Source organism: Nannobrachium achirus (genome assembly GCF_963921795.1).
Source record: "Nannobrachium achirus genome assembly, chromosome: 8".
Lineage (NCBI taxonomy): Eukaryota > Metazoa > Chordata > Actinopteri > Myctophiformes > Myctophidae > Nannobrachium > Nannobrachium achirus.
In genome coordinates, this window is record NC_137817.1 from 34116601 (window position 1) to 34138883 (window position 22283).

The 22283-nt window shown below is 45.1% G+C and overlaps 1 protein-coding gene across 1 annotated transcript in view; it reads left to right on the plus strand.

Moving 5' to 3' along the window:
* Positions 1–18215, plus strand: part of robo1 (roundabout, axon guidance receptor, homolog 1) — a gene marked incomplete at its 5' end in the record, with an annotated part of 269979 nt that extends 251764 nt beyond the window's left edge. Inside the window, 10 exons of the mRNA XM_080731326.1 lie at positions 1624–2019; positions 2890–3006; positions 5439–5583; positions 7323–7556; positions 8054–8231; positions 8820–9168; positions 9676–9837; positions 13778–14053; positions 15941–16143; positions 18007–18215. Coding sequence (XP_080587452.1) covers positions 1624–2019; positions 2890–3006; positions 5439–5583; positions 7323–7556; positions 8054–8231; positions 8820–9168; positions 9676–9837; positions 13778–14053; positions 15941–16143; positions 18007–18021 — 2075 coding nt within the window. The 3' untranslated portion in view covers positions 18022–18215. The remainder of the gene's footprint in view (positions 1–1623; positions 2020–2889; positions 3007–5438; positions 5584–7322; positions 7557–8053; positions 8232–8819; positions 9169–9675; positions 9838–13777; positions 14054–15940; positions 16144–18006) is intronic.
* Between the last annotated feature and the right edge of the window lie 4068 nt (positions 18216–22283).

Here is a 22283-nt window from a genome sequence, read left to right on the forward strand (position 1 = left end):
AGTGCTCAGTTATTTAAGAAATGTGGAGCGAGCATAGAGGTCAGGGCTGGACTGGAGACGGTGGCCAGAACTGAAGAGAGAGAGAGAGAGAGAGAGAGAGAGAGAGAGAGAGAGAGAGAGAGAGTTGGAGAGAGATGGGGAGAGCGAGAGAGGGAGAGTGATGGAGAGAGAGAGAGAGAGAGAGATGTGCACCTGAAAATGCAGAAGAAGGGAAGGGCAGAATGATCGAGGAAGAAACTGAAATGTCAGAAGAGAGAGAATGAAAGTGTGTGGTGGTGACATACTGTACTGTACAGAGAGACGGGGGGTAACAGAAGGAGAGAGAGAGTGATGGTAAACCACCAGCTGGCCTTTTAGTTTAGTCAGCACTACTGCATCTTTCACTAACAAGGGTATACTGTACATACTGTTGTGCACACATACAGTATATCGTCATTGTCGGGTGGAAACCTTGTATGTCCAAAACCGTTAGTTTTGTGTTTATCATTTTTAAAATTATTTAAACTAGTGAAAACAGCCGATCTACAAGCAGACAACACCTCGCAGCGCAAGGCGTTGTGTGCTTGTAGATCAGCTGTTTCCACGACTCTTGTGCGACGGCCTTGTGTGATGAAGCAATGCTTTACTTTGCTAATTTGAAACTCGGAGATACAAGGTTTCTGCCCAACAGTGACGATATGCATGCCATGTGTATGCATGGATGGACACACAAACAGGCACAGTGTTGACCTATCTAAAAAACAGAGAAAAGTAAAGTGAGATAAATTTGGTTTGGTATACTCAATGTGCAAAGTTGTGTACGTGTTGGGACTCACATTGTCAAATCAAGGTGTAGAGACTGTTTGCACAAGTTGACCAATCAACATCAGAATAAGGGACGCTCTTGGTTTGTTTTAGAAGGGATAACATGTCGAAAGCCGCCACCACACATTGCATGCCCCCCTGCCCCTCCATAACAACCCTTTAGTGTATGAGACGCTTGCTTTGTGTGTGTGCCAACCCTAAACTCTGTGAACATTAACAGGATCACTGACTAGGATAGGAGTTAATGTCCCTTCATCTGAGCCATAGGGGCCCTCTGACACGTCCACCTTTGAAGTGTTTAGCTGTCCCACACTCTGCTGAAATGTGAGGCGCGCTCGGCAAGCGAGCAGTGTGCACCTATGGCTGTCCTTGGTATTTACCGCAAGGCTGACTCTCAGATCTGCGGGAGGATTTGAATATTTTATGAGCCAGGGAAAATTGGATCTGTCAGCGGAGCTGTGCTTTTGCCGCGCACCTCATCGCGGGTCTTTGATACAGACACGTCCCTCTGTCCCTCTCAATGAGCAAAAGCCGACCCGCTGTCAGATGGAGGAAGAACAGAGACGATGCTCCGTCTTCGACCACGTTGAGTCATGGAGCGAGACATGGCTGGTATAGAAACCCAGAGCAGAAAGCTGTTACAGCACTCCCGTCACTCATGTAAAGCAGATTGCCATTTGGCAATTAGTGAGCATTTGAACTGAAATCGCTGTGTTTACTGTATGTGAGAGGCACGGTGCTCGTTTGTAAAGCTACTAAGATGTTCAGCGCTAGAAGCCTGGCCAATGTTACTAAACAACCCCTCCCCATGTTCTCCAGCCGACTGCATCGCGAATTATAACAACCAGATGGAGAACAAGCAGACTAACCTGATGGTGCCGGAGTCGGGCGTCTACGGCGACGTCGACCTGTCCAACAAGATCAACGAGATGAAGACGTTCAACAGCCCCAACCTGAAGGACGGGCGCTTTGTCGGGCCGGGGGGGCAGCCCACGCCCTACGCCACCACCCAGCTCATCCAGTCCTCCATCATGGGCAACAACATGAACTCGGACAGAGGCACCGGAGGCAGCGGGGGAGGCGGGGGCATAGGGGGCGGAGGGGAGGTGAACGAGAAGCACTGCTGGAAGCCCACCCCGGCCCAGCAGCAGAAACAGCAGGACATGGGCTCCCAGCTCCAGTACAACATACTGGAGCAGAACAAGCTCAACAAGGGTGAGTGGAAACCCAGAGGCCACGGCGCCATGCAGAGCCATGATCTTCCTCTACTGCACCATCCATCCCCTTCTTTCCTCTACTCTTGCAGCGTCGCTGTGGATCTCCATGCAGGGGAATCTTCATATTTCATTTGGTTCTCTTGTTGTCTTTCATAGTATATCCATTATATCCACTTTCTTTCTCTCTTTTTCATCTGTCTTGGTGTTTTGGGGTTCCTGCAACTCTGTCCTAGAAATGTGATCCAGGGTTGAATTTCTACGTTTATCTACCTTCTGGGTTGTGTTTGTATGATGAAGGCAGGTGTGAGGGATTATCTCTGCTGTCAAAGATCTAAAGGAAAGAAAAACATTGTTGTCTAAAAAGTGCTTTGAATGAAACTATCATCACAGTGTGTGTGTGTGTGTGTGTGTGTGTGTGTGTGTGTGTGTGTGTGTGTGTGTGTGTGTGTGTGTGTGTGTGTGTGTGTGTGTGTGTGTGTGTGTGTGTGTGCGTGCGTGTGCGTGTCCATGCGCATGTGCCTGTGTGTGTGAAAAGTAGATTTTGCATGTCTCATCACTAGCACTCATGAATACCAGGAGCCATGACCTGCATGCATCGTGTCTTGAATGACAGTGTTCCTAAGCAGTGTACTTAGATTTCACATTGTCATTGTAAAATAATCTTAAACTGTTGGTTTGGCCCATAGATTTGTGTGCCATGCCGAGGCATTCTGCATTTTATTCCCCACTCCTTCTGTATCGTCTTCATTCTATCTACTGTCCAACAACGTCTCCTGTTCCCAAAGTCCTTCAAGGTGTTGTGTGAACTGTGAAATCTGCCTGTGTCAAATTAAGCTAAGCATACATTCCTGTTCTCTCCAACTCTCAGACCGCTACAGAGGTGGTGACAGCCCCATGCCAGCCACCATCCCCTACAACCAGGCCCACGACAGCCACACGGGGGGCTCGTACAACAGCTCTGACCGTGGCAGCAGCAGCACCTCCGGTAAGAATGGGAGGGGGGCAGTGGTGGAAAAAAGTACTCAAATGTTTTAAAAAGTCCAGAATTCAAAATGGTACTTGAGTAAAGCTGGTTGCACACTGCTGCGTTTTTCGGGCCGAATATCGGAGTGAATTTCGGAGCACGCAAACAGTCACGTTTGCACACTGCCGCCCGTTTCGCACACCACTCGGACCCTTGCTCTCTCTATCTCTCTCTCTCTCCTTGCCCTGAAAAACGCATTTCGCAACGAAAAACGCAGCAGTGTGCAACCAGCTTAACTGTACGAAGCATCAAAATTAGCATCAAAATGTACTTAAAGTACCAAAAGTAAAAGTACTCATTATGCAGAATGTCCCATTTCAAGTTTTTAAATGTATAAAAATCTTTTGAAAATAGCGGATCTACAAGCTCACAATAGCTTATAGATCCGCTATTTTCAAATGGCCAAAACATATAGAGGGCTGTAGTGGCGAATGTATATTTAGTAATAAAAATCCAAAGTAACTAGTAGCTAAAGTTGTCAAATAAATGTATTGGGGTAAACGTTCAATGTTTGGATCCGAGATGTAGTGGAGTATAAGTAAAAGTACTGGAAATTGGAAATACTCAAGTAAAGTACAAATACCTCAAAATTGTACTCAAGTACAGTACTTAAGTAAATGTACTTAGTTACTTTCCAACTCTGGAGGGGGGAAAGCGTATTGTGTATATCGGAAAAGAGTGGTAGCAGCCGTCATAGGTAACAAAATCAATATTTATTCAATATCTCCACAAACTGCCAGCCCTCCTAATGGGTTGAGGTACTTTAATGTTCATTTGGTGTTCTGTTGTGTTTCGCTATTTGACTACCCAAGCTTTTTTCACCTTCTTATTGCTGCGATCCACTTAATCACATTCATTGCCTCGAAGCTCAATTTCAAAAATCCCACTTTTCCACAAAAGCAATAAATCACTTTGAGGTGCTAATAATGCATGATGTTTTAAAATGGTAATTTGATTAATTTCCGTGTCAGTCTATCTTGAAGAGAAATGGAAAATGAGATGCCTTCAGAAAGTGGAAAATTGCTAAATAAAAGGAGGGGGGAAACGACAACAACAACAACACCAATGACGGAACAAAGACATGAGCAGCATGCCAGCCATATTAATGTGCCTCAGCATCCCTAGAACCTGAAGCAAATAAAAACATTTGCAAGATCCTTTTTGTTTCCCATTTAATTTTGTATTTTGTGCTCAATTGGCTTTCTGACTATATCATTTCAATGTTTGAACTTGCTTAGCTTGTGATGCAGTCATTCATTTACATCATTTTTTATTCTGGTTGGAGAGTATAATTTCAACGGAGCTCCGATGTGTGCAGACAAGGACAAATGATAACACCTTGCAGACAGCATGCAACACTGCCACCTTAATGCCAGGGATCCATTCTGATATTGCGTTTGATGTGTGAGTCATTAAACAGGAGCCTTTAAAGTGCTCCATGTGCCTTACAGCCCATTGGCTTGCAATTCTAATGCTTTGGCATTAATTGCCTCCCTTTCTCTTTATTTCGACCCCTACATTTTCTCCTGGCACCAGTTAACATTTCGCGTTGAACGATTACTGTGTTTTTGATTTGATGGCATCCAAGCCATTAATTACAAATGCATAGGTACAGAACATGTATCATTTTTTAGCACACGCATAAAGACAAGCTTCCATTAGCCATAAAGCTGTCATCTACACAGTTACATTTTCTTTTTATCCTTAGAAACCCTTTTTTGGGGGGGAATTAGCCTTGCTGTTTTTTAATTTGTATATAGGCCTATTCTATTTACATTTCTGTAGCACTTTCATAGACATTAGAAACGGATGTGCTTGTGGAGAATATTACAAACTAGAGGTTCGGGCCGCTATGTGACCCTCACACCTACTGCCACCGTACTGCCTATCCAACTGATATGCCCATATATGGAGATCCCTGATGTCATCAGGATATGCCCTTATGACCCCCTTTTGTGCCCATATATTGAGCTGATATTTATTTGCGCTTGATGCTATGACAACAGTGAGGTTAGACAACACACACCTACCTTATTTGGGCGTGGCTGCATTGGGAACTCCTTATATGGTTATGCCTGATTCATGGTGACATGAGTGTGGTCGAACGGCCCAACCTTAAGCCAATTTTAATATCCCGTACGAGTCCATTTGGTTCCATTTGTACACTCAGAGTTAAATGAACACTGTGTATCAGTGTATTGAGTGAGGGGTAGCGTCTTGTGGCTGAACTGGTTTCTGAGCGTTGCTAACCGCTCCTATATCTGGCTTTGTCTGTTTGTACCAATGTCCCGCCCCATCCGGACATTGGCCAAGCTTCACAGGACGCTTAATTAATTAAATAGCACCGCTCACTTCACACTGGGTGTGATTTTTTCTCTTTCTTTTCTGAACAGGGAGTCAGGGACAGAAGAAGGGAGTGCGCACCCCTAAACTACCCAAACAGAGCACAATGAACTGGGCCGACCTTCTCCCCCCTCCCCCTGCCAACCCACCCCCATGTCGGAACACAGAAGAGTACTCTCTGTCCATGGATGAGAGGTGAGATATGTGCATGCACGCACGCACACACACACACACGCACTCGCACACACGCACACGCACACGCACACACACACACACACACACACACACACATGCACATGCACAGCTTTTTTATATTATTCCACTCTCCTTACAATTTTTTCCCCTTTCATTCATTGCGGGCATCCGCCTCAAGGGTTTAAATACATTAATACTAGATGCGCGTCAATCCTTGACAGGAAGACAACATGAATATTTATTTATATTATTTCCCTGTTTCCAGTGAGCGATATGATATGAAAATTTCATGTCATGATTATTGTGGCCAAAATAATAGGGATTATTTAACGATTATTGTAGCGATAATCAATTATGCTTAAAATTACACTTTTATTACCCACCAGCATCCATATTCTGGGGTGCACATTCGCCAAAAATAGTTGATCTAAAAACTGCGACACGTTGTCAGCTTGTAGATCGGCTATTTTTCATCAAAGAGATTTGGTATATAGAGGAAAAGAACATACCAAGTATGGTCTTTGCAGGGCCGTTTTACTAAGTATTGAGTGTTTAACACATGGGAAGCCAAGGTTTCTAAAATTTCTAGCTGTTGCTGCTGCCGCCATTCACTCACGTTTTATTTTGAAGAGCCTCGGAAGCTTCGTGCGTGTGCACGTGAGTGTCCACTGACGATTGAGGAAGAAAATCCATTTGTTTACAAACGCTTGCGAAACTAAAATCCAAACCGGGGCCGACCATCGCGGTAAAGTGTCGCCGTGAAAACAATCAGATCTCTGCTTCCCTGGCGTTCTTTGCACCTCATTCATAGATAAAGCCCTTTTTATGTTTCAGCCTAGAATGAAAATCAATGCAGCCAGGTCGTGCCATTTTCTCTCTCTCTCTCTGAGCTACGGGGTGACGTATGGACTAGGGTCATTCACAGGGCACGCAGCATGCACTTAGAGCTGTGCAGTTAACCCCTTGTTGTCTCGATGAGGAACGAGACAACTCCTTTTGGCAGAGTGACCCCTAGTGGCCTTATCTCGTTACTGAACAAGTTTGGCCTGTTGAGTGTTAAGTGGTACCGGATATACCGCAGCTCAGCAAAAGAAAAATTATGTATGACAGAGGACAATTTCACGATAATTTAAAATCTCTGCGATGCGATTATTGTGAGCATTTTTTTACCACGATAAACTATAACAGGGGTCTTCAACAGGGGGTCCGGGACCCCTAGGGGGTCCTCTGAGTTACTACAGGGGGTCTTCCAAATCTTTGAATGATAGAAACTTTTTTTTCTCCTTTTTTAAATTAACCACTTGAACCCTAGCGTCCATATTCTGAGAACTTCTCACAAGCTTCTCACAAGCTCACAACGCCGCACAACGCCGCAGCGCGAGGCGGTGTGAGCTTGTAGATCGGCTATTTTTGGCAAAGAGGTTTGTGTAGAGGGGGAAAAGAGCAGACTAAGTACAGAGTGAAAGGTCAAGTTTATTAAGTATTGACTTTTCAAGTGGTTAAATATCTGAAAAGACATGAATCCAAAATACAATGACGATTGTGTGGTCAAACAATGAAACTACTGTATATGGAATCTATGATAAGGTTGTGGGGGTCCCTGCTTCATCTCACTCTCAACTAAGGGGTCCTTGGACCCTAACCCTAACCCTGAAAATGTTGATGACCCCTGAACTATAGAAACGATCATGGTCCCATGCCTAACGTGTAACACTCCTTGTTTCTCCATGTGGACCCAGCTACGACCCAGACATGCAGTGTCCCATGCCCCCCTCCCGCATGTACCTGCAGCCAGACGAGCTGGAGGAGGAGGAGGAGGAGATGGAGAGGGGGCCCACCCCGCCTGTCCGCGGAGCCGCCTCCTCCCCCGCCGCCGTGTCCTACAGCCACCAGTCCACGGCCACCCTCACGCCCTCGCCACAGGAGGAGATGCAGCCCATGTTGCAGGACACGTCCGACAGCCACGAGCGCAGGTTTGCACTGCTCACCTGGGATTTCACGTGCATGCTAAAACTTTGGGGGCCCTGTTTTGCGTGTCTTAAATACCAGGTCTTATGACTTAACTTAAGACCATGCACGGCCAATGCTGTTTGACTGTTTGGAGAGGCCAAACATAAGACCTGGCACAACGCAAAATTGGGCCCTGAGTGTTTAACATAACCTACGGAATGTACAAATGTAAAAATAAGAGTTTGTCTCTCTGGTGGCGCACGTGGGAGTACGCATACCATTATGGCTCCGGCACCGGGTTCGAATCTGATCTGTGGCCCTTTGCTGCATCCCCATCTCTCTCCATAAAGGCTAGAGAATTACCTAAAAAAAAGGCACTGTCCCTGTCCCTTTCTGAAGTTTGTGAGACCTACCATACATCTTTAAATGTTACAAAAAAATGCATTTCTTCTGTGAAAGGTGATATATTTACTGTATATTCAACGAATCCATTTTGATGGGATGCTCTTTTCCCCGCCAGGCGCCACGGCGTGAGCCCCCCACCTCCGCCCAGACCGCTGTCTCCCTCGCACACGTACGGCTACATCTCCAGCCCCACGGCCCTGGACACAGACGGCATGGAGGAGGAGGAGGAGGAGATGTTGGAGGAAGAGGAGGAGGAGGAGGAAGGCGACGAGACCGACGCAGAGGTGGCCAAGGTAACGGGACCATATGAACATTTCATATCACAATTATTGTGACCAAAGAAATCGTGATTTACGATATTATCGTGATGATCTACAAGCTTGCAACGCGATAAATCAAATCTCCATGATGTGTTTTTTTATCACGCTACACCAGGGGTCTTCAACAGGGGGTCCGGGACCCCTAGGGGGTCCTCAGAGTTACTAAAGGGGGTCCTCCAAATCTTCCAATCCTTTTTATTATAACAACTTGAACCCTAGTGTCCATATTCTGAGAACTTTAGCCAAAAATAGCAGATCTACAAGCTAAGCAAAGAGGTTTGGTGTAGAAGGGAAAAAGAGCAGACTAAGTTCAGAGTGAAAGGTCAAGTTTATTAAGTATTGACGGTTCAAGTGGTTAAATATCTGAAAACACAAATTGACATGAATCCAAAATACACTGATGATCGATCGCGCTGTCAAACGATGAAACTATATGGAATCTATGAACAGGTTGTGGGGGTCCCTGCTTCATCTCTCTCTCATCTAAGGGGTCCTTGGCCTGAAAACGTTGAATACCCCTGCGCTAAACGATAACGATCGCTTATCGTCCCATCCCTATAGGTGCACCACCACCACCACCACCACCACACCCACCCCCACTCCCACCCCCCCCACCCCCAGATGCACCCGCGGAGGCTGCTGCTGCGGGGGCTGGAGCAGACGCCGGCGTCCAGCGTGGGCGACCTGGAGAGCTCGGTGACGGGCTCCATGATCAACGGCTGGGGCTCGGCCTCCGAGGAGGACAACGTGTCGTCGGGGAGGTCCAGCGCCGTCAGCTCGTCGGACGGCTCCTTCTTCACGGACGCCGACTTCGCCCAGGCCGTCGCCGCCGCCGCGGAGTACGCGGGCCTCAAGGTGGCCAAGTACCCCAACACACAGTCACAGGGCCAGGAGATGGCTGGACCCATGGGTAAGGAGTGGGACCACTTGCGTTAGAAATTGTATCGCATAATCTCTCAGGTTATTGGTAGGGCTGTCACAATTATTACATAATCGTCCAATCGTAAATTATTTGACATAATCGCAAATATTTTGTCATAATCGTCATAATCGTGAATGTCGAAAAATGTTCATACATTGACAAACATTGTCAGAAATAGTGGAAATAGCAGATCTACAAGCTCACAATGTGTCGCATTGCGACGCGTTGTGAGCTTGTAGATCGGCTATTTCCACTATCAATGTTATTTTTTAAGTATAAAGTTGTCAAATATGTCAGTAATTTCTTTGTATATTGTGTCATATCTACCATGTGCAACTTCAAAGCCTAAAAGCCGAACAGAAATGTAATTGTCAACGACAAAAACACAAGTGACAATTAATCGTCATGTAAAATGTCATAATCGTGACAGCCCTAGCTATTGGTGAAATAAGCTTGCATTTGAAACATTTTTTTTATTCTTTTCTTTTTCCTCAGCACGAAAGTACCCAATGAATGCGTCAGGCCACCGACCAGGCAGCCCGGTGTCTACAGACAGTAACATGAGCACGGCGGTCATACAGAAGAGGCCTCCTAAGAAGCAAAAACAACATCCTGCAGTCCTCCCAGGGAACCAGAGACGTGAAGCCTACAATGAGGGTACGTTTATTTTGTATTAGTAAACTACATTACTACTGGGCACACACACAGTGTCAGTGAAGTTCTATGTGGTGGACAATTATTCAGCCGAATGTAGCAGGGCTTTTCCAATGGTTATTGGAAAATGGATACACATTTGCCCCTCTCTAGTAGATTTCCATCTTGGACCATCAATAAGCCGCTGTTGTTTACATATTTGTTGTTGACAGACTACAACATGGAAGAATCAATAACTTTGCAGTGCTTGCAGGCTTCAAGAGGAACTGGTAGCATAACTACATACTTGGCTGTACCCTGAAAGAGGCCAGATGGGGAGCAATGTACATCTATGCTCGCCCTTTAGTAGCACCATGCGCTGTCCACAAATGACTGAGTATGCCTGTGTCGTAAGCCAGAGTTTTAATCATCTTCCCCTCGTGTGTGCACGCGTGCCATCACTTCTAATCTGCGGTGGTGCTGAGCAGGCTTGTGGTGGGCTAGGGGCCAGGGGCATGGTGCAGCAGAGGGGGGGGGGGGGGGGCTGTCTCAGGGGAGCTCTGCCCAGCCAGGCTCTGCTGACACTGGGCTGTCTCTCTACTCCAGCCACTAATGAAATTGATCCAGGTGCTCTCTGGCTCATATTGAAGTGCCACCCTCTACTCTGCGGGAGATGAGCATAGACAAAACACTGGGGGCGACATTGTGCAGTAGAGAAAAGGTTTAGTGTTGTGGGTTAAAATGTGTGTAGTAAGTTCATCAGCAGTATATATGTGTACAAATCAAAACTTAAAAAAAATAACTCCTTCATGTTTGAGGTTTCGTAACGCTGTTTTCATTGTGTGTGTGTGTGTGTGTGTGTGTGTGTGTGTGTGTGTGTGTGCGTGTGCGTGTGCGTGTGCGCGTGTGCGTGTGCGTGTGCGTGTGCGTGTGTGTGTGTGTGTGTGTGTGTGTGTGTGCGTGTGCGTGTGTGTGTGTGTCGTGCACATTGTGCAATCCATGGTGCTGGCTCCCCTCTTAGTGTCAGGTGTCCTTGTGAGTTGGAAGCACTTGACAGGAGATTTAATATCCAGCTCACTGGGAGCCAGACCAGCTATATCACTGCAGAAGAATCCTAGCGTCCCCCCTCCACCGTCCCGCTCCACCCTCCTCTCACCATCACCCTTCCCTCCTGCTTCTCTCCCATCCGCTGCCCCTCCCTTTGAAGTGATCTCTCCATCCCTCTCCATTCTCTCCTCCAGCTCTCTGCTTGCTCCTCCATCTTTGTTTGTGGAGAGAGGGGATGGACGGAGGCTCTCCGGCCCTGTCCCTCCAACCGTCCGTCCTCCCGCTGATTGCATTTGATCTGAATGGATTGTTTTTCATTTGGAGGATATTGCCTCTGTCTGTCTGCCCAACCCCCATCCTAGCCACAGCTACACCCATGTGTGGTCAGGTGGTCAGGAGGTGACGGCTGAGGCAAAGTAATTTACTAGAATGTAAAGCGAGGCAGAATAACCTATACCCTATACAAATGTCCAGACACAATTTATCGCCTTTATTCATATCCTCATGTAAATGATTGTTTAGTTCTTTCCTCCACCTCCTGATTTACTCGTTATGAAGTCCCTCCACGTGGAGGTCAGAGTGAAACTAGCCAACACAGGCATAAATACACATAAATACCAGCAGTTAAGAGGGCAATAAAATGGAAGCGAGACAAGTGGAGCCAGCTTAGGAAGCATGCCCTCACTCCCACCTGCTATCTCCTCTTACCCCTTTTTGACCTACTCATTTCACACTTGTTTGGAGACACCCAGGTTATATTTCCTTCCCCACATGAGTCACATGAATCTATAATGTCTGTGTCTGCCTCGGTTCGCCTCTGTTCCAGTCTTTGCTGATTCCTTTAAAAACTAGAAAGCAGTCTGCCAAGGCAGCACAATGACTTCTTAAGTTGGCAAATCATTTCCTTATTTGGGGTGAAGGGGGGGGGGGGGGGGAGGGGGGGGGGTGAAGGAAAAGAAAGGTTATAGGGTTTTGTTTTTGTCATTATTGAAGAATAAATGTGGCTTGGATCTCTTATTTGATTAAGCCACCACAGGCCTGTGTTTTGAAAAGCAAAATCATGTTAATCAATCATAAAATCATAACGTCATATATGTTATCTTGTAATACTGGGTGATGTCATGTTACATTTCAAACCTAACAGAAGTGTCGCCTCTTATCAGTTTGCTCCTCTCAAGCACAGGAATGCAGCGTGGTTAGATATACATTTTTATCTACTGTAGCAACAATCAGACTGCTAAGCCTGTCACCCTTACTCAAACTGAACTGAGTTAATATCGATGCTCCTTTTATACTTTCTATACTATATATCTAATGACTCATAATCCACACGTTTTACAAATGGCTATAGCTTATGCACTTTGTGTCTCTTATTTTCTATTTTATGCTCTAGTTCTATTTTTAACTGCTACACGCCTGCACAAATACGATTTTTTCCCACTTTTACTTGTGAGTGTGATATGACAATTAAGACTGATTCTGATGGTATTGGTTAGCCGAGGCAAAGCTGACAAAACCATTATTTGTCCAATTGAGAATATATATGAATGACCAACATGTAATAGTGTCTTCCTCATGGCATGTGGCTTTTGTCCAGAACAGCTGGTTGAGAACTCACACATTACAGCATGAGATATTTTATTCACAGACAAACAGGGAGTCAGGGATGTAAACATAGCCTCCTTGTCAGAGGTAACGAATCAGGAGAATCTGTATAAGCGGCATTGTGTTGCAGTCGGCTGTCTGACAGTCAGTCAGAGCCGCTGGTACACCCTCCCTGGCAGCACCGGAGATGCTCCACCGACTCCAACTCTGTCCTTTCCTATATTTCCTCATAAATCTGACTGTTGTTCACTCCTCCCCTGTAGTGCGCTATATCTCACAGACAGTGGCATTGATCGACTCAAAGCAGGACCCAGGAGGCAGCAGTGATATTAAAAAACTGCAGACGCCCCTCTGCCGGATGATATTGACTGGCCCATTTTGTATTCGGGGGGGTGGATGAAGGTGGAGGATAATCAGGAAGGTGTATTAAAGCTGTGTCGTTGCATTGTATTCCAATGCCAAGACACAGAGCCCCATCACCTGCCCCCGCTGAGCGTCTCAAAAGCGAATAAACTCTTTTGATTCCAATGAAAGTCTTTGCGGGTCTGACACACGTTTTAAAATGTTTACGGCGGACCTCGGGTTGCTGGGTGTGAACGGCGGTGCTCGCTGCGTTCACTAACTGTCCGATCCGCGGTGTTGATTACGGTTGCCAGGCCACCGACAACGGCATCATTCACGCTGCGAGCTGATTAGAAGATGAGAAGCCATCGATCGCAGTCATTCGAAGGAGAGAGAGAGAGAGAGAGAGAGAGAGAGACCGGGCTTTTCTCTCTGTGCATTCTGTTTAGACGGCAGTGTGAAGTGTGTGTGAGTGCTCTCGCGGCCCGATGCTTGGCCTCATATGAATAATGGCTCAAGGACAGGCGGCATTGATTCATCGACAGGGGAAGTGGAGCGGGTCACGGAGCCAGCTGCTGACCGTCACACTCTCCTCTGTCTCCTCTCCTCTCTCTGCTCGCCGCTTCCTTCTCCTCCCTTGTCTCTCTTAACTCAAATTTCGTAATTCTCTCTCCCCGGATTCTGCTCCTCCAATGTCATCCATTCTGTTTACTCTGTGTCGGGAGCAGTTTCCTCTCAGCTCGGATCGTGCGCACGACCCTGAGTGGATGTACACACGCCACAGCTGTGTTTGTGTGTCACCTTGCAGGTGTGAGACAACTGAGTGACGCGTTGTACACATTAGAAGATCCTCACTGTGTACACACACATCCGTGATCTGCAGTGCCAGGCAATAACGCCTGTCAATAAAGCCACACTCCTTTGATCCCAGTGGCTCATCTAACTTTTATTTCCTGTGTTTATCCTTCAGATCTGCCACCTCCCCCCATTCCGCCTCCAGCCGGGCTCAAGTCTCCTACGCACCCCTCCAAGTCAGCCCTCGAGGGCCGGGGAATGCTGTCCCCCAAGGGGAGCGAGAGCAGGGACAAGAGGGGCGGATCAGGGGGATATCGGCCCAGAGAGGGATCAGACCCACGGACCAGCTCATCTGAACGGAGAGAGGCTCAGGAGAGACAGAAGACGGCACATGGAGGAAAAGGGAATAAACATGAGGGCAGCGCTGGCAACAAGGCCCGCCAGCACCCAGGTACAACACTGCACCGATATATATATATGTAAAATGCCAATATAAGTATTGGTATCAAAATATACTTAAAACACCAAAAGTAAAAGTACAAAATATTTGAAAATAGCCGATCTACAAGCTTGTAGATCGGCTATTTTCAAATAGCCTAGGTATAAAACAGGGCTAAAGTACTTTTGTAATATTATAATTTATATCTGCAAAGTAACTAAAGTTTTAAAAAAGTTGGAGTGAAGTAAAAGTACAATATTTGGATCTGAGATGTAGTGGAGTAGAAGTATATAGAATTGGAAACACTCAAGTACCAAACAAATACCTCAAATTGTACTTAAGTAAATGTACTTAGTTAGTGTGGTTGCCCTTACAGGGCAACACACTATAGTTCTAGGGAAACTTTATTTCCATATTCTAGATAAACTTTTTTTCGGCGCGTTTCACGGCCCACAGTTTTTGCGCCACACACTCGCACCATATGTCAAATCGACCGGCTTCATCGGGAATCGTGTGCTTCCATTTTGCTAAGAGAAAGGTTCTATCGTTTAATTGATATTAATTTATTAGTGAATTAATTTTCCCCATTGACTTATAATGGGAATCACAAAAACTCACATTCAATAATTCTTCTCTCACAAACCATTGGGGCTACAGTTTCAAAACTTGGAGAGGAGGTTCATAATGCATGCAAGGATTAACTGAAAAATAATTACATCATTCGGCCTCATGGTGGCGCTATAACAGCTCACTTTACGTTTTGGCTTATAACTCTTGAACCGTAGGTCGGAAAATTAAAATTATTTTTTCCCTGGATTTCTTGGGTCATGACGCATCTCCCTATATAGGCCACGCCCATTTGCGTCAGGATAGATTTTCCGCCATTTTGAATTTTCTTCAACACACTTTTTGCTCCTTTTCCTACATATTTTCTCCAAATGTCACAAAAAACGGTACACGTGATCTATGGACCCATGGGATAAACATATTCAAGCGATATTTCGATAGTCCATACCGTTCGCCCGTAAGAGTCTTCCAAAATTACCGGGAGGGGCCCGTTTTGCAAGGAATAGCCATAAATCACGAACGAAACGTCCAGTCAACATCAAATTTTAACCACAAGTCGCGGGTGGGATATTCAATGAATCCCCAAAAGCATTTCCCCTTCGACCCATAGGGGGCGCCACAAACGCACAAAACGTAACCGTTTCATGCCAAAACGCGTTTTTCAGGGTGGACGACCCTCTCAAAACGAAACACAAACGTTCTCGGGAGCGACGTGACAAAGTAATCGCCTTGCAAAATTTGTGGGAGGAGCCTAACCGCATCCTTACATCAAGAACGCAGGATCCCAACAGCACCTTTTCGAATCGCGCGTCGCACGGCCCCGACGGTATCCATCCCGACGTCCTCTCTCTCGGGCCTCGGCATTTTCCTCGGGGTCCCGGAGGCGCCTCCCCGCCGGTCGCGCCGGGGCGGGGCGGGCAACCACACTCGCAATTTCCCAAATTGCAAATTTTCTAGTTACTTTACACCACTGGTGTATATATATATATATATATATATATATACACATATACATATCTTCGTTGTCGGGTGGAAACCTTGTATGTCCAATACCGTTCGTTTTTATCTTTTAAAAAATCTGACTAAACTAGTGATAACAGCCAATCTACAAGCACACAAGCGCAATCTACAAGCGCACTTGTAGATCTGTAGATCTGCGCTTGTAGATCTGCTGTTTTCACTACTTTTGTGCGACGGTCTTGTCTGATGAAGCAGGGCTTTACTTTACTCCAAATTTGAAACTTGGAGATACAAGGTTTCTGCCCGACAGTGACAATATGTATCCTTATAGAGGGATAGGTTGTAAAGTAATGGTTTACTTGTGTCTCCCAGGTTCAGAGGACATCCTGCCCTACAGCCGGCCACAGTTCCCCACAGTGAACAGTCCTCGGGACCCCAGCTCCTCCAGCTCCATGTCTTCCCGGGGGTCGGGGGGCAGGCGGAGAGGAGAGGGTCCCCCAGGGGGACGCAGGAACCCCACAGACATGGGGCTCAACACCACGGGGGCCTTCCAGCCAGGAGATGAAGAGCTTGAGGTACTGAACGACATCCAGGATACTCGGGTGGAAGCCTTGTGTCTCCAAAAAGAGTTACTTTTCAGGAAATGGAACAAAGATTAATCCGAAATAATGTAAACAGCCGATCTACAAGCTCACACCGCATCGCAGTGCGACGCATTGTGGCCTTGTAGATTGGCTGGTTTCACTACTTATGCTTGCACGACGAAGTAGGGCATTAAGTGATGAAAAAACATGAAATGTTGAAATATGGAGATACAAGGTTTCTGTCATGATTTCCCTTAACACAGTGCTTAATTTTCATTTCAAGGACCCCTAAATAAATATGTATTTTTCCACTGACCACTTCCAGGGTGCCAGGGACCCCCATACAAGATATATGCATTGTCAAAATGTGATAAAAAAATCACACCCGTGTGAACTGAGCGGTGGTTTACCCACCAACCCCTAGAGCTTCGAATTAATTTATATTTAATTAAAACAACAAATCTGCAGCACTTCTCGCGTGTAACGTTAAAATGTGGCTGGTCTCGCGAGGCAGAAGTCTCCATTCGCCGCTGCAAAAGTGGGCTGATCTACAAGTCCACAATGCGTCACTGATCCAATAGGTTGTGGGCTTGTAGATTAATTAAAAGGGTGCTTGTTTAGCGACACCGACATACAGCGAAGAATAAACCTCCAGCTACTGAACTTTCCCTACACTGACCGTCCTCCGCCTAGCAGACAGTGCTTTGCCTCTTGAGTTAAACGTGCTCACACAATGTAACTTTAATTGATTCAGAATGATAACGAGTCAAGCTGAAACGGGCGACTCATTTGGTAGGGACGGGAAGGCAGACTGTTTACGAGACTTCTCCACCGAAAACACTGTGTAAAGCATGGATTTCTTCTCTCACAAGTCTGCCTGCACGCAGCCACGTTCACGGTAAAACTCCCTCCGTCCCTCTGTAGACTACCTAATTTGGTTCAAACGAAAACATAATCCATTGGTGTGATTATAATTGCTCGTTTCACATCGTGGTTGTTCCACGCTTCGCATAGACGATGCGATGATACTGCTCTTGCTTTTACCAACGCCAGTCGTCAGGCACGTGCACACAGACATCAAACGGGGCTTGAGCCCCTGCCCTTTTAAGAGAGAATTGTCCACCAAAGGGCCCTTTTAGAAATGTCAGCCCCTGCCTCTCTTAACATTCTCTGCACGTCCCTGACCAACGCGGTCCCTGACCAACGCGTGAGAGAGAGAGAGAGAGAGAGAGAGAGAGAGTGTGTTGTCTGCCTCAGTGGTGCGTGTTCCCCACACTCAAGCCCCCACCGTTGCGCTGTGTGTGTGTGTGTGTGTGAGAGAGAGAGAGAGAGAGAGAAGGAGAGAGAGAGAGAGAGAGAGAGAGTGTGTTGTCTGCCTGCCCTGCTCAATAGCGCCCCTCCTTTAACGTGTGTGTGTGTGTGTGGTCTGTGTGTGTGGTCAGGAGAGGTATGGCCGGCGACAGACATACACGGCAGGCGACAGACATACACGGCCAGTAACATCTTGAAAGCGAATCACAGGAGCGGCTACCACCGCTCAAAAAGTACAATAACTCGAGGTTTTTTGAAAATTGTAGATCTATAAGCCCACAACGTGTGGTGATGCGTTGTTGTGAGCTTTTAGATTTGCTATTGTCAAATAGCTGATGTAAAGTTGTTTTAATGCTCAATTAACTAATTTAGCTGGCGACCCCCTGGAACCCCCTCAAGGGTCCCTGGGGGTCCCTGGACAATTCTTCCGAGAACCACTGCTTTAATAGAGTTGTGTTTTTGGCAGTTTTTCACAACTTGCAGTCAATGAACGATGAATGCACAATTGAACTCACTGTTGTGTTTTGTTCTGTGGTTTGACAGATGGTGGAAAGCTGAAGAATAGCCAGGAGGAACAGGAGGAACTGTCCTGAATGTTCTGGGAACGGAGCACCATTGTTTCTCTTACAATTTTAAATATCTCAGTATTTCACCATCATGTTGGCTGACTTCATACTGTACGTCAATAGTGTTTCTTTACATCTGGAAAACAGACCAATTGTTTAATTTTTTTTCTTTATTTTTTTCTAACTTATCATTTTCTATGTCCATTTAAAAAGAAAATTAAAAAGTGACAGACAGGGAATAAAAGAACGGCGGAGTCGAGGCAAAAATACGCAGTAGAATATTTATGTTTTATTCCAATGCAATATGGAGTAAAATTGTACTCCAGACATTGACATGACTCAGCTTGCACCACAAGAAGTTTGGAGAGCCCATGCAGTCAGAAGTTACTGTAATAAATAGCTGCAAGCAGAGAGGGGTGGACTGTCTTGTAAATATACGTGTATACATGATGTCCTTTTGTTTATTCACCCATTGTGGTACCTCAAATTTGTCTTCCTTGTTTTATTTTGCGAATTATAATTTTATTATGCCAGTAAATATAATTATTTTATCATTTCCATCCATGTTGTAAATTGCTATATTATTTAGCCGCCCCAAGAAAGTGCCACTTTGGGATTTTTTGTTTTGTTTGTTTGTTTGTTTGTTGTTGTTTGTTTGTTTGTTTGTTTTTGTAATGCACTGTTATGTTCTGTGTTGTCGTCAATGTTTTGTTACTTGTTTTACTTTGGTTTTAAAAGCACAATCACTAAACTTTATTTTAAACCATTCTATCTATTCTAACCTTTTTGTCTTACTGGAGGAAAAAAGGTACGACAAAAGAGTCTAGTTAATCTTGATGATGATGATGATGATGATGATGTAGGTAATGCTGTTTTAAGATGGCTGTGTTTGAAAGGAGACTCCTCGTGTTGTGATTGCCCTCCTCTCTGGTTCTGATGCTAGCTTAAGTGATGGTTAAGACAGTTAATGTGGATCATAGCTGCAATGTAAATATATTTTTCACATCAGCCGTAGTTCCCAGCTATTGCACATTAAAGAGAAGAAAAAAAAAGGTTACACTGTCTACTAATGCACTTAAATGAATGTTACATACATGAAATAGGAGTCACTTTGTGAATCTGGAGAGGTGGTGATTGGGCAAGGAGAGTCTCTTTTCTTGGAAGGAGAGGGGTGCTGGACCCCCGTTCTAAGGAGAAAAGGGTGCTGTTGTTTATTCATAGGACATCTGCAAACATTTGTTTCGTAAAACAAAAAAGTAAAAAAGAACTACAAAAAAAGGATGAATAAAAAAGTTCAAACTACACGTTCTCTGTCATTTGTCATGGAAAGGGATTTTAAAAGCAATAATCATACAGTAATCACCGACAGTACCTCCCTATCTAAATTAACACACACAGGGATGTCACTGTCAGCCCTGTATCATATCAGTATTATGTCAGTATTATGTTCAGTATCATGGTTAGTATCATGTCAGTATTATATGTTCAGCATCATGGTTGGTATCATGGTTAGTATCATGTCAGTATAATATGTTCAGTATCATGGTTAGTATTATATGTTCAGTATCATGGTTAGTATCATGTCAGTATAATATGTTCAGTATCATGGTTAGTATCATGTCAGTATAATATGTTCAGTATCATGGTTAGTACCATGTCAGTATATGTTCAGTATCATGATACTGAACATATTGTCATGTCAGTATCATGGTTAGTATCATGTCAGTACCAGTAAGACTCCCTAATCGGGAGATAAGCGACCGTCAGGTCGCAGCGTGATTTTAGGGCAAAATGTGTAGGAGCATGTGTATGCAAAATTTGGCATGGATCGGGGCAACGGTTGCGGAGATATGAGCAGGGCAAAAGTGTGACTGACGGACGGAAGGACGGACGGACTGACTGACTGACGGACAGCTGGTCGAGGTTTTCATAGTAACTGCGACCTGGCGGTCGCAATAATATGTTCAGTATTATGTTCAGTATTATCAGGTTTGTTGGTGTCATGTCAGTATCATGGTCAGTATCTTACCAGTAAGACTCCCTAAGAGGGAGATAAGCGACCGTCAGGTCGCAGCGTGATTTTAGGGCAAAATGTGTAGGAGATGAGTGTAGACATACTGTGTACCGATTTGCGTGATTTTAGGGCAAAATCTGTAGGAGCAGTGTCCAAAAATGTGTTTGAAAAAATCGGCCTGATGGTGGCGCTATATGGGACAGATCCATGTTGATGACATGAGTGTAGACATACTGTGTAGCGATTTGCGTGATTTTAGGGCAAAATCTGTAGGAGCAGTGTCCAAAAATGTGTTTTAAAAAATCGGCCTGAAGGTGGCGCTATATGGGACAGATCCATGTTGATGACATGAGTGTAGACATACTGTGTAGCGATTTGCGTGATTTTAGGGCAAAATCTGTAGGAGTAGTGTCCAAAAATGTGTTTTAAAAAGTCTGCCTGAAGGTGGCGCTAAATGGGACAGATCCATGTTGATGACATGAGTGTAGCGCAAGTGTGTACCGATTTGCGTGATTTTAGGGCAAAATTTGTAGGAGCAGTGTCCAAAAATGTGTTTTGCAAGAATCGGCCTCATGGTGGCGCTAGAAGAGGGCCATGTGAGAAATGATGGGTGGAGGTTGTGGTTTGACAGCCAAGGATTGTGTGTGCAAAATTTGGCATGGATCGGGGCAACGGTGGCAGAGATATGAGCAGGGTAAAAGTGTGACGTGTGACGTGTGACAGACAGACTGACTGACGGACTCACAGCTGGTGGAGGTTTTGACAGTAACTGCGACCTGACGGTCGCAATAAGTGTAAAAAGCAAAACAGGGTCAATATCAAGGATCATAGCTAGGATAAAATGAAGAAAATGTGCACCCCAAGACCCCCCTCGTTGAGAAACACTATATTAGAATCTCAGGAACGCAATGCAGAATTAATTCCTCATGATCTCAGGATCATAAATAGTTCTGGAGATGTTGAAAAGTTACATTTATTGACACTTTTATCGTAGCTATTATTGAAAGGCGTCGCTGCCATTGACCTCAGTGTCATTGCATTTATCACATGCAGGTTGGCCTGAATGACTACAGTGTAACTCAACAGCTCAAGGTGGGAACTATCAATGTCCTTGCCTGTTCTCTGTGGTAGCTAATCAAATATATTACACAATGCCAATTCCATTAGTACTACCCATTTTTCACAATGTGACAGTTCCATGTCATAGAATCGCTCAGTGCTAGAGGAAAACTAAAACCAATGGTGGAATTATATTGTCCAATATGACAGAGATTGCTGCCAATTAGACACAAGGATGCTTCAGTGAGGTTACATAAGACATTGGCTACAGCAATTGTCTAGTTTCTGTCATCACTTACTAGCTAGCGAGCTAAACTGCTGACATGAGAAAACAAAATATCCATGAAATTGAAAGATGGCAGTGTGTCAGCAAAGAGGGACTTTTGGACAACAAAATAGCCTACTTTTGTTCAGTGTATTACTGTTACTCTAGATGTAATCTGCCTAGTGCTTGCTCCCGCAAAGACAAATAACTTGGCCTATGGGAGTCTTTAATGTCAAACACTGTCTGGCTTACTCAAACCCCACCCCTTTGTACTCCCTTCTCAAAGAAGTGGAATGAAAGTCCTGTTTTCACAAGCTAATGATCAGTGCTGACCACCTCAGATGGCGGCGGATCTCGAGAGACTGCTCGAAGTTGCCCATCGAAATCAAGCAGTGGGATGAGAGATTCTACGTTTTGCCATTTACTGATATTAATAATAGACCCCCACTTGTTTGTGACATGGTTATAAAAGCGTTTGATAGATTAGAGAGCAAGACAAAACTCATAATCAAACGATGAAAAAAAAAGGCTTATTCTCATTCTGTTGTCATTCTACTTTCGTTGACATTTTGATGCTATCTTACAACGGCAAGATTTTTTGAAATGTTTTCAAAGCAGCATCTTTAAAATGCTTTACATCATGATCGAAAGTATGACAGACCGCGTGAATTCCCTCACTTCTCATCCTCTCCCATCTCCCTCCTCCTCCTCGTCTTTGGAGCTCCCCTCCCCCTACCCAATGCCCCCAGGTGTTCTCTAATAAGCACCTCTCTAAACAAGAACAAATTTGAACAAGGGTAGAGCGTCTCCCCTGCCTCCATCCATCATTTTAATGAGCAGAGGTGTGTCCAGGCTTTACAATGAGATGCAGGTGATTAGGGATATTAGACGGGTACACCGGCTGTCGGGGTTGTTC